The 15,855-nt window shown below is 39.7% G+C and overlaps 2 protein-coding genes across 4 annotated transcripts in view; both read right to left on the bottom strand.

Annotated features, from left to right (window-relative positions):
- Positions 1-553, bottom strand: part of lrrc53 (leucine rich repeat containing 53) — an 8,842-nt gene extending 8,289 nt beyond the window's left edge. The window contains exons 1-2 of the mRNA XM_016502161.1: positions 547-553; positions 345-461 (exon numbers count right to left, since the gene is read on the bottom strand). Of these exons, the coding sequence (XP_016357647.1) occupies positions 345-461; positions 547-553 (124 nt within the window). The remainder of the gene's footprint in view (positions 1-344; positions 462-546) is intronic.
- Positions 554-4,648: 4,095 nt separating this feature from the next.
- cryz (crystallin, zeta (quinone reductase)) overlaps positions 4,649-15,855 on the bottom strand; it is a 36,457-nt gene continuing 25,250 nt past the window's right edge. For 2 of the 3 annotated variants that reach the window (XM_016502207.1, XM_016502208.1), the window contains 4 exons: positions 10,351-10,500; positions 5,270-5,371; positions 5,103-5,198; positions 4,649-4,939 (listed from right to left, as the gene is read on the bottom strand). In XM_016502207.1, the coding sequence (XP_016357693.1) occupies positions 4,778-4,939; positions 5,103-5,198; positions 5,270-5,371; positions 10,351-10,500 (510 nt within the window). In that variant the 3' untranslated portion in view covers positions 4,649-4,777. The remainder of the gene's footprint in view (positions 4,940-5,102; positions 5,199-5,269; positions 5,372-10,350; positions 10,501-15,855) is intronic. The other variant, XM_016502210.1, reaches the window with a different exon arrangement.

Raw genomic sequence — 15,855 nt, 5'->3', positions numbered from 1 at the left:
CACGATTCAGCTGCGCGACAAACGCTGCCAGTGTGAAAGCACAATGGGCGCGCGCTGCTCCCGCTCTGCATACGCGCTGCTTCTGCGCTGCCTCTGCTCTGCTTACGCGTGCGGTGTGAAACGGGCGTCAGGGTTAAAAATGCACTTCCAACAGTTTTCAGTGTACTGAAAGGGATAGTTTACTCCAAAAATGAAATTTCTGTCACCATTTTCTCACCCTCATGAGTAAATCAAAAGATATTTTGAAGAATATTTCAACTTTTCTTGTTTTTGTGAACTATCCTTTTAAAATTATCTTAAAAACAAACATACAAAGTTCTTTAACCACATAATAATTTACTTACCAATAATGTTTAAGAGTTTATGACAGATGATGACATCTTCAGAGCACACCACACAAGAAGAAGGGCAGAGTAATGATAGCTGAACTTGAGAGATCACCATCAGTAGAAGGCAGACACCTGAGAGGAACCATTAGTATAGTGTTCACCTATGCTAGTCTGACAGTTTTTTTTTCAGCACTGTGAGACAACAATATGCACATACTTCTCATGATTTACCACTGATGTCAGATAGTGTTGGATTTCCAAAATGGCTTATGTGGTTCATGGCCTTTGATCAGCTTTTTTCAAGCAACAACAATTATACAAAATAATATAAAACAAAGCAAAAAGCAAGGACTTGTCAACAAAAGTACAACAGAGTTCTTTAGTCCAGATCTACATTCACTGACTAGTACTTGGTCATAACTAATTATTTTTTCTCTCTCTCTTTTGTTTTGGCAACTGCACCTGATGCTGTGCTCCCCTGACCTCTGTTGCCAGGAGATGCTGACTGCCAAGACAGATGATGAAGGTAAAGTTATAAAACATGCATGATCTTTCACCTGATTCCTTCTGTGGAGGTGATTCTGCTTTCTGTATAGTGTGTGAGGACACTAGCAACACCTGCCACATATTCTTTGACTGTAACTGTAAAATAAGAAAGCGACTGATAATAGTTTCACATCTCAAACAGCTACTATTTAACTCCTCTTTGAGGAAATGTCTTGCTTTAAATCTTAATTGACATAATACAGCCAAATTGAACACAAAACACTGACAATCCTCAGTACAAAAATAAAATAAATTAATATTATATATACATTTTTCAGGATTCTTTGATTAATAGAAATTAGAAATATATATTTTTTGTAAAAATGTAAAAGTATTTACTGTCACTAATACTGTCTATTTAATGCTTCCTTTATAAATTATTAATCTCTTTCAAAAAATATCTTACTGACCTGATATACAAATACATACATATATATATAGAGAGAGAAGTAAATGGATGTATGCATAAATAATTAAAAAAATAACATCGATCTATCTATCTATCTATCTATCTATCCTGGGTTAAATTCAAGCCAAGTTTTTAAACATTTTACAGTTAAGCAAATTACATTTTTATCACATAATCAATACATACAAACACTCTGTGCTTACCACACATGGAGCAGCAAAATGTCAAACACTCGTATCCATGTGCTGAGGGTCCAAACAAGTTTCTAAACCTTTCCTCAGTATTAGAATCTTAATGGTTCCACTGTAATACAGTCATGCTGTGTCTCAGTGAGTGATCTCAGTGCAAATGGGGCACGTGTTGAACCAGCATGTTACCTGATCTCAGAAATGTAGTACAGTGTCCAGCACTGATGCTTGACAGTCGCAAAGACACTTTCTTAAGTTCTAAGTTCTTATTTACATTGTTCCATTTTTTTTTTACACAGAGGCAGTCCTAAACTGATGGACAATCAGCTGTCAAATGATTACAATACAATGCTGTGTTGATCATCTGCTAATTATTCAAATCTGTAATGCGTACAATGGAAATACCATTTTGAGGCCTGTTAAAAGGACAATTTACCAAAAAATGGAAATTATGTAATGATATACTTTTTTCCATACTATGGAAGTCAATGGAGACAATCAACTGTTCGATTACCCACATTCTTCAAGATATCCTCTTTTGTTTTCAGCAAGAGATATGAACTCATGCAGGTTTGGAACAACTTTCAGAGTGAGCAAATGATTGATGAACAATCTCTTTAATTTCTGTTTGCCTAATATTTACTATTCATGTTATTTATAGAAAATTGGATGAGAAGTAATTTCCTACTACTAAATGCAGCAGCTAGACTTCTCAACAGCCCAGTTCTGTCAACACTACAACCCAACACTAGGCTCCCTATTGAACATCGCATTTTATATTTTTAAAACATAAAATCTTTCTGATTACTTAAAGCTGCAGTCCGTTACTTTTTTTGGTTAAAAATGATCCAAAATCAACATTTGAGCAAGTACATAACCAGCCAGTGTTCAAAACTATCGCCTTACTTTAGCCTGATTCACAACGGTTATCTTATAATAATGTTTTCTAATTTGAGTGGTACGGGTAGGTTTTCGTGGGAAATTCGAGCATGCTGCTGCGTCATTACGTCACGTCTGTAAACATAAAGAAGTTGTCCCGGCTACTAGGCTATCGCATGTGAGGATGCTGCAGGTGGCAGATCGTTAGCCTTTTCTCACAGCAGCTAGAATAATTAAATGTCAAAAAATAATTTTGATGGCAGATTGTAATCCAGAAAGGATTATATGAAACACAAATGAATGAAATTAAATTATATTCCAGTTTTAAATGGGCTTCTGATTACAGATAGCCTGGGATTACACAAGATTTGTATTTTAAAGACAACCAGTTCGAAGGGAGCATAGTTTGCTTTTTGGGTTAAAAGAATTTCTTGGTATGAAATTCGAATGGTATGACAATTAGAGATTAGACTGTACAGACATTGAAATCTACACACACACTATACTCATAGTCATGCAATGCTGATGGTGTTAACATTAATAATCTGAGAATAAAGTATAACAATAATAATAATTTGCACGGTTTGATGTGATATGAGCTAATCGATCATTAGATTAAATCACCATTGGTAGCACAATTTATTGTAATGCTTTTTTCCTCAGTTGGTCAGAACAAACGTGGCAGACTTGTTACTTACTTGTTCAGATGACAATATCTGGTGAAAGTTCTTATTTGGGTCATATATTCCAAGACGAAGGCTAGAATCTGTGATTACTAAGTATAGGATTCACACCGGTGCGGTGACTGACTGCCACACATACTCCTCAAAACATTAGATTCATCCACGCTGGAGCCGAGCCAACTCACAACCCACGCAAGCTAGATAATTCCGCAAGTAACTGCAATTCCAGGTTTTCAAACAGACTGCAGCTTTAAAAAGCTGTAAATCGTGTAGCTCCCAGTACTTGAGCGAGCTCTTATCGCTTTATAGCCCCTCACGTATATTATGGTCTCAGATTCTGGTCAGTTGATAATACCTAGAATATGTTCGGGAGGCAGACACTGTCAGTTTAAATATAGATTAAAAACCCATCTCTTTAAACTAGCATACACATAACACATGATCACATTTAGCTTGCATTCAGCTTTAGCTTGCATAAATTAGGTCAACCGGAACCGGGAACACTTCGCATAAGACCCAATATATGCTTATATTAGTCTCTCTGATTCATCCTTATTGGGTTACCTTATCCAGTCTGCATTCAGATCAGATGGTAGACCTGCACCTCATGACGACAGCTCACAACGGCCCTGAATGTCAGTGGAGATCATGACACCTAGACGAGCGCATAGAGACAAATCCCGTGTAAAGACCTCAATGCCACAATAGTTATCGGCACAGATCCTCAGTAAAGACCACGAGAACCTGACAAGTCATCTACACAGTCCCTGTGGCCAGCTTCGACTCCTTCACCATGTGAAGTATCCCAATATTCAAGCAGTAGGAATTTGATGAATATTCTGAATGATATCAATCCACAATCTGACTTGTGATGCAGCCTGTAATTAAACCACACCAGGTTGGTTCGCCTGGCCAGAAGAGAACTGGCCTGCCAGCTAAGCCTGAGTTTTAAAAAAAAATCCATTTCTGTTACTGATGGAGTTTGGGTTCCTTGCCTCTGTTGCCTCTGGCTTGCTTAGTTGGGGACACATAACATTGAGTAATATTATTTAATCAACTGTACAGACATTATTGGAAGAGAACTGAACTGAGATGGATGACAACATCGTTTTCTCCAGAGCTGCACAGCTGAATTGAACTACTTTCATAATCTATGATTTTTACACAGTAACTGAATGGAACTGAATCACTACTGAACTGACACTATTGTTTTTTCAGAGCTGCTTTACAGCAGAATTGATCTCTGAACCATCATTTAACCATTATTTTCCTGTTTATCCCTTTAAAGCTGGATTGATATTGCATATAGTGCTATTTAAATAAAGGTGACTTGACTTGAAGATTAAATTATCTGTTTATTTAATTTCATTTCCACAAAACAGGTCTCTATGGTCTGTTTCATATATGCGATTCATACATGAAAATATCATGTAGCTGAATGTAGCAAAAAACAGTTGACGGTAGCCATTGAATTTCCATAGTATTTTTTTCCCATTCTTGGCTACCATCAACTGTTTGGTTACCCACATTCTTCAAACTATGCTAATTTGTGTTCAGCAAAGAAAGAAATTCATACAGGGTTGGAACAATATGAGGCTGACTAAATGATGGCAGAATTAAAATTTTTGTTCCAAACCTGTATGAGTTTCTTTCTTCTGTGAACACAAAATAAGACACTCCCTTTAATGCAATGACAGTTTATTTATGTTGCATTGGATTGGAATTTTTACTTCCTGCATAATTTCAGATGATCAAAATCATCTTTCCACTGGCTCCAGGACTGTTGATGATGTCTTCATGAGCCTGGGATGCTTTATCAAGTGTATATTCAGGACCAATGACAGGTTTCAACCAGCCTGTCTCCATTCCTGCAAAAAGAGCTGCGGCACACTCGGATGTTTCCTTCTGTGAAAGACACAGATAAAGAAAACCTGTCTGTATCTTACCATGAATCCTTTGCAAAATAAGATTTGTCATAGGTGATGATGAATAAATGCATTATATGCCAAGCATAAATTCTAGAAAGCAAGAAAATGTTAAACATGTAATGTCAGGAAGCCCACCGTACATTAGTTGTATTGTATAAAGCCACACCAATGATGCTGGTCTCTTTCATCATGGTGTCTCTGGGGTAGATTTCAATAGGGCCTCTAGAGCCAACAATCTGAAAGGAAGAACAATATGATAAAAACAAAAATGTTCAAAACACTTGCTAAACAAACACAGGGTACTCACAATAACTCTGCCACCAAAGTCAAGCAACTGAAGATCATTACTGAGGTTGACGTTGGACAACATCTCAATGATCACATTCATGCCTTGTCCACTGGTAGCATTCTAAACACAGGAGAAAAATAAAAAAATTGCTGAAAAATTGCCACCTTTATTTTTATAATCACAAACTATTGGTATATAAAGTATATCCATGATAAAGTCAGACTAGACTGTGCAATGTGTGACTTAGACTACCATTCAAAAATTTCAGAAAGTTTTTCAGAAAAGGGGTCAGAAAGTTTTTTTTTTTAAATATACATTTTAATTAATCACATGCGATTGCCATGCGCATCTCGTCAGTAAAGCCGGTTCTGTGATTAGTAATAAATCTCCATCATCTGCTTTCAGATGGAGCAGCATTTACTACACAGAGCCATAGTTCACTGACAATTAGGCAATACAGTGCAGATGAATCGCATTCGATTATGAACGCGATATTGCCTAGCTTGTCAATGAACTACGGCTCTGTGTATTAAATGCCGCTCCATCTAAAAGCAGGTGATGGCAATTTACTACCAATCACGGAACCGGCTTTACTGACGCTATGCGCATGCGATTAATTGCACAGCCCTAATACATGTACTCAGCAAGGATGCATTAAATAGATCAAAAGTGAAAGTAAAGACATTTATAATGTTTGACAGATTTCTATTTTAAATAAATGCTCTTTTGAACGTCCTCCTATTCATCAAAGAATCATGAAAAATGTATCACAATTTCCACAAAATTATTAAGCAACTGTTTTCAGCATTGATAAGAAGAAAGTTTTTTTCCCCCATCAAATTTCTTAACGTGTAATATTTGTATGGACATAAAAAGATTCAACAACAGAGACATAAATAACAATTTTTACAGACATTTGTTTAACAGAAATGGAATGAGTCCCTGAACAGAGCAGGGGTCAATATCAAAGTATCAGTCAGTATGTAGCAGTCTGTATGTAGTGTGTCCACCAGCTGCTTTAAGTACTACATTGAATCTCATCTTAATGAACTAAAGCCCTATTCGGACGGTAATTGTTTCTCATGGGGACGCAAGTTATTTTCACCATTTATAGGGGGTAATCAGTCATTTTATTGCCATCGGAATTTAGAATGTCAGTGTTCATCTTTCACCACCCGCGTCAATTTATTAATCAAATAATAAATAGGATTATACAGTTAGGTCCATTTATATTTGGACACAGGCACATTTTTTGTTATTTTAACTGCTGACCAAAAATATTCAAGTTACAATTATATAAAGAATGTGGCCTTAAAGTGCACACTCTGAGGTTTAATTTGAGGGTATTCTCATCAAAATTGGAGGAAAGGTTAAGGAATTACAGCTCTTTAATATTTACCACACCCCTTTTTCAAGGGACCATAAGTAATTAGACAATTGACTCAAAAGCTGTTTCATGGACAGGCATGAGCTATTCCTTTGTTATTTCTACATCAATCAAGCAGGTGAAAGGTCTGGAGTTGATTCTAAGTGTGCCATTTGCATTTGGAAGCTGTTGCTGTGAACCCATATCATATGGTCAAAGGATCTCTCCATACAAGTGAAAAAGACAATTGTTAGGCTTCAGAAACAAAACAAATCCATCAGAGGGATAGCAGGAACATTAGAAGTGGCCAAATCACCAGTTTAATACATTCGGAGAAAAAAAGAACACACTAGTGAGCTCAGCAACATAAAAAGGCCTGGACGTCCATGTAGCACATCAGTGGTGGATGATCTGAGAATCCTCTCCATGGTAAAGAAAAACACTTTCACAACATCCAGCCAAGTGAAGAACACTTTCCAGGAGGTAGGCGTGTCACTGTCAAAGTCTACAATCAAGAGAACACTTCACAAGAGCAAATAAAGAGGGTTCACCACAAGGTGCAATCAAGACCAGATTAGACTTTGGCAAAAAACATCTAAAAAATCCAGACCACTTCTGGAAAAGCATTCTTTGGACGGCCGAAATTAAGATCAACCTGTACCAGAATGACGGGAAGAAAAAATGTATGGAGAAGGTTCATGAACAGCTCATGATTCAAAGCATACAACATCATCTGTGAAACATGGTGGAGCAGTGTGATGGCATGAGCATGCATGGCTTCAATTGGCTCCTTTGTTACTGGTGTTTATTGATGACGCGACAGAGGACAGAAGCAGCCGGAAGAATTCTAAAGTGTATAGGGATATACTCTCTGCCCAGATTCAGTCAAATGGAGCAAAGTTGATTGGGCAGAGCTTCATAGTACAAATGGCGATGACACAAAACATACAGCAAAAGCAACCCAGGAGTTTTTTAAGGTAAGAAAGTGGAATATTCTGCAATGGCCAAGTCAATCTCCTGATTTTAACCCGATTGAGCATGCATTTCACTTGCTGAAAACAAAACTAAAGGCAGAAAGACCCACAAACAGACAATAACTGAAGTCAGCTGTAAAGGCCTGGCAAAGCATAACAAAGGAGGAAACCCAGTCTCTGGTGATGTCTATGAGTTCCAGACTTAAGGCAGTCATTGCCTGCAAAGGATTCTCAACAAAATATTAAAAATGATTAAATCTTTTTTTATTTATGATTATATTTATTTGTCCAATTACTGTGTATAAAAATGCTTGTAATTCCTAAGCATTTTATGTTTTATTTTTGTTCAACCCCTTGAATTAAAGCTTAAAGTCTGCACTTCAATTTCATTTTGATTGTTTTATTTTTAATTCTGTTCTGGTGGCAAACAGAGCCGGAATTATGAAAATTGTGCCAGTGTCCAAATATATATGGACCTAACTGTATATTATAAAATATGCTTGAAACATTCATATTTTTCAATACATTTTACACAATAATAAGTAAAATTTGTAAATAAAATTCATTTTAGAATTCAGCAGACAATCATGTTACTGGCCACGTGACGTGAGCAGTGCGTTCCCGGGTTCATATCACAGAACTCGCTTCTCCACTGTGAATAAAGTGCCATCCGAATATTGTTTTATCACTGAGGTGCCACGTACATTTCTTTTTACAAACGTCCACATTAGAAACAATTACCGTCCGAATCGGGCTTTAGAAAGATTTGCCAGTTCTTGCTGTGAGATGTTACTGCATTTATCCACCAGCGCACTTGCAAGTTCTCAAACACAATGGGGTACATATGGTCAAATGTGGTCTGGAATTATAGGGATGATCAGTTTTCTTTCCTGTAGCACTGTCTTAGGTGTTATATATTATGAACATTGCAGTTTATTGCTCTGGCCACATCTGTAATCCTCATGCTTCCCTGAAGAAGGACTACAGCATGTTAACACAGGTAAGCAGAAACACTGGACATCTTTCTTCTGGTGTTTTTTTCAGAATCAATAGAAAAGTCTCTGATGTCCTATAGTTATTGGAACGGTGACATTTATTTTCTTCTGCCTGTAAACTGTTAGTGTATTAAGGACTGTTCCACAGGTGCATGTGCTATAAGTGTTTATGGATCACCAAAAAAGCATGGAAAACATTGTTTAAACATTTAGAAATCAAACATATAGAGATCAAATAAAGATCTGTAAAGCTATTTGGATTTTACTAAATTATCTTTAAAATACAGTAGGCTATCCTGAAAAGGGACTTTTTTGCCAAGTTCATATTCAAATAGAAAATCAATCAAATAATAATTATTGTAATAATACACTCATAAAGCTTGGCTTGCTAGAGTTTTTGAGCATTACAGATTCTGGCGTTAACCTCTGGCTCACTCTTGGTACAGTATCTCACAGAAGTGAGTACACCCCTCACATTTTAGTTATTTTGAGGGGACAGCAAATTTACACTGTTATACAAGCTGTACACTCACTACTTTACATTGTAGCAAAGTGTCATTTCTTCAGTGTTGTCACATGAAAAGATATAATAAAATATTTACAAAAATGTGAGGGGTGTACTCACTTCTGTGAGATACTGTATGTGTCGGTTACATGACCTTTTTGAGGGTCTCTTTTATTAATAAAAATGTTATCCTCTTATGGCTGGAATAAAATGATAAGATTACTCTTTTGGAGTTACTTGTGTGTATTATTCACTCCACAACGGATGTTTTGCACTGCATTTGGACCCCATATTGTTATATTATAATCTACATTATGTGGTGTGGTATGACCATACCATGACGAGTTTTTACCCTATATTTGTTTTTATTTTTTTAATTTATGTGTTAATTTCTTGGCCCTTCTTTATCTGTACTCTCCACATTTGAAGTTAGTTTAACATATTTCACAATTATTTTTATACATTTATATATTTATTTACTGTATACACTACGTAAACATTTATATATTTATTTGTTATTATTATTATTATTTAATTGCAATAATATATATTTCATAAAACTAACTCAGCTTTAGTGACCATAAAACACTTATTTCAAAAACATAAAAAACAGTAATACTTAAAGGGTTAGCTCACCCAAAAATGAAAATTCTGTCATTAATTACTCAACCTCATGTCGTTCCAAACCTGTAAGACCTTCGTTCATCATGAAGTTCAGTGGATACTCTCCAAAATGGTGGAAGACGGTAACTCAGGGTGAAGAATTGAATAAATTATGTTATTATTGTTTTCTTTGCGCACAAAACGTATTCTCGTAGCTTCGTAAAATTACAGTTGAAACACTGATGTCACATGGACTATTTTACCAATGTCCTTGTTACGTTTCTGGACCTAGGAACATTGCAGTTGCATTGCTGTCTACGGAGGATCAAAGAGCTCTCAGATTTTATCAAGAATATCTTAATTTGTGTTCCGAAGATGAACGAAGGTCTTATGGGTTTGGAACGACATGAGGGTGAGTAATTAATGACAGAATCTACATTCTTGGGTGAACTAACCCTTTAACAATGAGATTTTTATTAACTAATGTTAACAAAGGTAATAAACACTATAAAAATGATATTGAACATTGTTAGTTCCTTTTAGTTAATGCATTAACCCCAAAAAAAACTAACAAAAAAAAACTTTGACTCCAAAATCTTGAGCGGTAGAGCAAAATGTAAAAAAAAGTCATAAAACTTAGTAAGAAAGAGTTAAACCTTAATTTTATCCAAATAGTCTTTTTCTCTGTGGCTGAATGCAAGATGAGCTCCATTGCTGAGCACCAGCTGCATACCCTCAGATGTCCCTGCTGTACCCAGAACTTTAAGGCCAAATGCTCGTGCGATCTGACACGCTGCAATGCCTACCTAAAAACACAAGATTAAAATAAATTTTATCTTCAAGGAAAAACGTCTTGGGTTACGCATGTAACCATGGTTCCCAGAGAGGGAACGAGACGCTGTGTACACTTTGGGGAATGCTGCCAGCATGAGCGGTGTCTGAAGCACGTGTGAAAAAACTCCAATCCTATTGTTCCATGTAGCCCGTGACATCATGAGCGGGCACCAGGAAGTATAAAAGGGGTCCCGCTGAAGACATCACCAACTTAGTTGTCTGAAGGAGACATGTAACAGGCAGGCCCGAAGGCATGGCAAGGGGACGCAGCATCTTGTTCCCTTTCGGTGAACCATGGTTACATGCGTAACCTGAGGCATTACCCTTCTAGGGAACTCATGCTGCATCCTCTAGCGCACACTTTGGGGAACAAAATGCCAACTATGCCATGCCGAGGCGCATGCCACATCCACCTGGTGAGAGACCAAGGTGGTGACATACACCTAACCTTTCCTCAGAAAGGGGCCAAGCCACTGATGCCCCAGGCCGCTCACATAACTTGGCAGAAATGGGGAGCCCAATCTCCAGATGAGGAGGGACATCCAAACCAAGTTAAGAGTATATCTATCCTCAGATAGCTATGCCATGTGAGCAATACTAGCCTGGATACACAAGACCACTGAAGAGGCTAAACTAGAAAGCCTCTAGGTAGGAGCTCAAGGAGATCGCTAATTAAAGGCCCAAGAAAGGGAAGAGCTGCTGAGCTAAAAAACAGCAATCCTCAGACAGCTATGTTTTAAGGGTGTTATTAAAAGTCTCACAGACCAACAATGGATTAATACCTAGCTAGCCTAGGATAGCTATCTAGTAAAAACTTCCCACAAAACTGCCTGGACCACAGAGTGTGGGCTATCTGCTTACTATCCTCTTTAGCCTATCCTCTTTAACCTTGCTTACACATAACACATTTCTAATATTCAAATCGGTTAAAGGATTGTTAGGCTGCATTAATTAGGTCAACCAGAACCGGGAACACTTCCCACAACACCCGATGTAGTTGTTACATCGTAAGAAGAATGGCATCTACGCTAATATTAGTCTGTTTCTTTCTTATTCTGAGTACAACGTAGCCACCAGATCCAGTCTGTATCCAGATCAGATGGTCACTGCAGTCACCCGGATCCAGTCCGTATCCAGCCCAGATGGTGGATCAGGACCTAGAGATGACCTCTACAGCCCTGAATATCAGCGGAGATCAGGACAAATGAGCCCCAGAGACAGATCTGCAGTGAAGACCTTGTCACCTAGACACCATCGGGACAATGACAACCATATGAGTCCTCTGCACGATCTGACTTTGCTGCAGCATGGAACAAACTGCTGGTTCATCTGGCCAGAGGAGAACTGGCCTCCCGACTGAGCCTGGTTTCTCCCAAGGTTTCTTTTCTCCATTTCTGTCACTGATGGAGTTTTGGTTCCTTGCTGCTGTCGCCTCTGGTTTGCTTAGTTTGCACAGATACTATTTGAACTGAGCTAAGCTGGATGATGACATCACCGAATTCAATGATGAACTGCTTTGACACAATCTGTATTGTTAAAAGCGCTATACAAATAAAGGTGACTTTACTTGACTTTACTATCCTGGCAAGGCTCAAGGAGACTGCTACTTAGAAAGCCTAGGTAGGGGAGCAATCACCAGGCTAGTGCATAGCTTATTCTTGGATGGCTATATACCTAGGAAGGGGTTACTAGAAAAGGGGACCTACTGAAACCGCCAAGACCACCAGCAATGGGCTGTCTGCTTAAAGCCCTAAAAGGGGAGACAGCACTGTCCAGACAAGGGCTCAAGAGACTGCTACTTAAAACCCTAAGAAGGGGAGCAATCACCAAGCTAGCACATAGCTATCCTCAAATAGCTATGTTTCTAAGAAGGGACTCTAAAACACAGCCAACTCCAGATAGCTGTATTATAAGTAAGCTGTCCTGCCATAAGAGAGAAGAGAAAGTCATAGAGCCAATCAAGTGGTTGGGGATTATTAGGAGGCCATGATTAACAAAGGCCAGGGGGACAATTTGGCCAGGACACTGGGGTTACACCCCTACACTTTACGAGAAGTGCCATGGGATTTTTAATGACCACAGAGAGTCAGGACCTCGGTTTAACATCTCATCCGAAGGACGGTGCTTTTTGTCAGTATAGTGTCCCCGTCACATAGCAAACCACCATGTTATTGACAAATTAGCAAATTAGCTCAGAAGGGAAATGTATATAAATAATTACAATTAATTATAATTAATGGAAGTGGATGACTGAAACCGTTAGAGAAACCAGAGAATGCGGTTATGGAAAATTAGTCAGTTAACCACCAGTGAAACCATCAGCGCTGTTTTATAACGGGGTCTACAGCTTATCCTAAACCTCTGTTTCGTTTAGTTAAATGTACGATACTTGCATTGCCTTGGCCTTGAACGAGCGTCCGGATGCATTCTCAGATGAAAGTCTTGATGGTTTGGAGGTTCGGTGGTGTTGGAGTCGCGATCCCGTTCTTCCGGGTTTGAAGAGTGAACTCCAAAAAGATATTATTCTGACTCTGTGGTGGTCGGGAGAGTTTTCTCCCAGATGAAGGTGATGAAGAGCTAAGAGAGACATCAGCTGAGATCCAAGGATCGTTGGTGAATGTAAAGACAAGGCCGAAACCTGGCGCAGACTTGAGGGTTGCAGGAGAGTTCTAGCTCACATCCTCATCTTCTCAGAAAGTAACAGAATGGCAGACTCTCTGGGCGATATGTTGGCTCTCCACACGGGCAGCAATCAGAAGATTCAGCAGAAGACTGAGGGCAGAACTGTGCATGAGCCCTTTAAAGTCTGGGAAGAGTCACGCCTCTCAGGATGGGCTTGACCAATGAGAAAGGCTGAATTTCCAGGCGGGAGGTTGGAAATATTGGGGGGTTTTATGACCCTTTGTCTGAGAGCATGGTAATTTGCATATGTCATTTGACTGGTTGTTGATGCAAAAATTACTAAAGATTCGTAGAACACTAATATGTTGCCTATGTACCAACATATAATATACACTCTCGTTTAGATCATCAGAAGACAAATTCATAGATACTAAACATGGTATAGGTAAGATTACATGAACGAGTAGTAGCATAAAACAGTATACAACACAAAAGATAATATACAAGAACAGTAATAACATACACAATGGAACCTGAAGGATAAGTGTGTTCATTCAAAGAAAGGTTTTTATATGAATTAATTAGAGAAGAGTCCATTTTTATGGGCATTATATTTTCCTATGGTTGAAAGATGGTGAGAGGGAGAACTCTCGACATGAGTCGTAAAGTTTATCTGGTCTGGCTGAGGTGTCCTGGTTGCCATGGTAACCAGGGGCCTGAGGTCGTTCACAGACATGCTGGCACCCAGTATGTTTATTGGGTGAGGGGTCTGTGATTATTTGTTAATCTAATGAATAATTGATTTGTTAAATCTAATGAAAAATTGTGTGTCTGATTGGTCCAAATGCTATATAATTCCCCCCCTTCGAATGTTGTTGTCCGTACAATAGACAACAGCGAGCGACTGCAAAGGTGCAGAACAATCAGACACGCACCTGCCACTCATGGCTGGGAGACAGTGATGGTTCTCGGGCTGTTGGTTGCCTCTTTGAGTGGTTGTGGTGCCATGGTGGATGCTGTCAGTTGGTGTGCTGTGGTGATGTAAGCTGTAGCAAGGTGTGGGTCCTCGAGTTTATGCAGCAGGTGTCGAGGCTGTGTCACCTGTCATCCTGAAGTGAGTTGGTCTGGGTAAGATGGTCGTTTTGTTATGGAGATTTTGTAGTGTGAAGAGAGTTTCTGACTGACCTAGTGATGGTGGCAAGGAGGGCAGCAGGTGGTTAGCCTCTTTTCTGCTCGATCGTCACCAGAAGTCTGATGTTTGCGGTGTCACTTTGCTCTTGTGGTAGCACCGACTTGAGCTTGCCTGAGTTGTGTTGGTAGAGGTTTCGCTGTTGGGCATGTGGGTCCGTTGCTCCATCCAACGTTGTCTGTCTGCTTTTGGGGTGTCGACTGGTTTTAAGGGATGCTCCTCCCTTGGAGGGGTCTGATGCTGTGTTGCGTCAGGCAAGGAGTCAGAAGTTTGTCCTTCCCAGTACTCTTTAGTTGAGTTTTGTTCAAGGAGCTCTTTTGTCAGCAGCTCTTGTAACGCAGAAGTAGTCAAGTCCAGCTGTCCTTGTGCAGCCTCCGTTTGGCACCTGTGTGAAGGGTGTTGAGGAGGATGTTGTGGTTGACTGCTGTTGGACATACCGTGGTGTTCGCAGGGTGAGGACGGCTTTTTCCATGGCTTCTGCCAGTGGTTGGTCTGGAACCTGGGTCGGTTGCCATGGTGACTGCTCTGTCCTCTGCTGGCGAGTGGCTCACTGTAGAAGGGCCTTGCATTGTGGCAATGCTGGGTGCCTTCTGGTGCCCGCTTTGGATTCTGGCTTGTAAAGTTCAGAATCGGTGGGGTCTTGCAAAAACTTTTGGTGGAGGCCTTGTGCTTGTTAAAGGCCTTCTGTGTCAGGTCATGCAGTTGTTGAATAGGCATTGTGTAGCAGGCCATAACGCCTAAATGGTGACTTAAAATAGGGTGGAGGTTTCAGAAGAAAAGGCTCTTGAAGTTGGTGTCCTCCTCCATCCCAGGTTCATTGCGAGCTCCGAAGTAAGCTCGTCGAAGTCTGTGGTAGTAAGCATGTGGAGTTTCATACGGGCCCTGTTTGGCGGCTAGGGCAGCAATTAGTCCGTGTTCAGACTCTGGGTCTGAGAATTCCTTTATGATGGCTTGTTTAAGCTGCTGGTAGTCCGATTGGATGTGTCCTGTTATCGGGCCAGGAAGCGTTGCACCTCTGGGCTAGAGGTGATCCAGAGCAGATAGAGTCTATCTTGGTGGTTTACACTGGTCCAAGACTGCAGGTGAAAGTCAATAACTCGCACGTAAGCATGGACGTCATGGTCTCCTGCAAGTTCTGGTGTGAATGCAGGGATGTGTCTGGCCATTCGGTTGAGGTCTTTGAGTGTCACCCTATTTGTCATTTCAGAGTTTGTCTGAATTGATTCTTTTCCTTCTGTGGCTGCAGAGGTTTTCAGGAAACTGACTTGTGAAGTGTCAAGCAGAAGGCTTGAAGGTTTTGTATCTGTGTACAGGGGTGAGGGGGTTTGCACTGCTGGCAGTGTGACGTGCAGCAGGGTGACTTTTACTTGAGTCCATGCGCAGTCTGTAGGACTGTTTCAGTTCTTTCTGAACTGTATCAAGCTTATCTTTAATGTTGCAGAATTGCTGAGTCAGGGTTTGGACCTCAGCCCTGGCTGCATGCAGATGGCCTTCTAAGGCCTTAGCTCTAGTGTCT

This window comes from Sinocyclocheilus anshuiensis, unplaced genomic scaffold, assembly GCF_001515605.1.
Source record: "Sinocyclocheilus anshuiensis isolate Anshui unplaced genomic scaffold, SAMN03320099.WGS_v1.1 scaffold718, whole genome shotgun sequence".
Taxonomy (NCBI): domain Eukaryota; kingdom Metazoa; phylum Chordata; class Actinopteri; order Cypriniformes; family Cyprinidae; genus Sinocyclocheilus; species Sinocyclocheilus anshuiensis.
The sequence above is the reverse complement of the archived record's forward strand: the minus strand, read 5'-3'. Positions and strand labels throughout refer to the sequence as shown.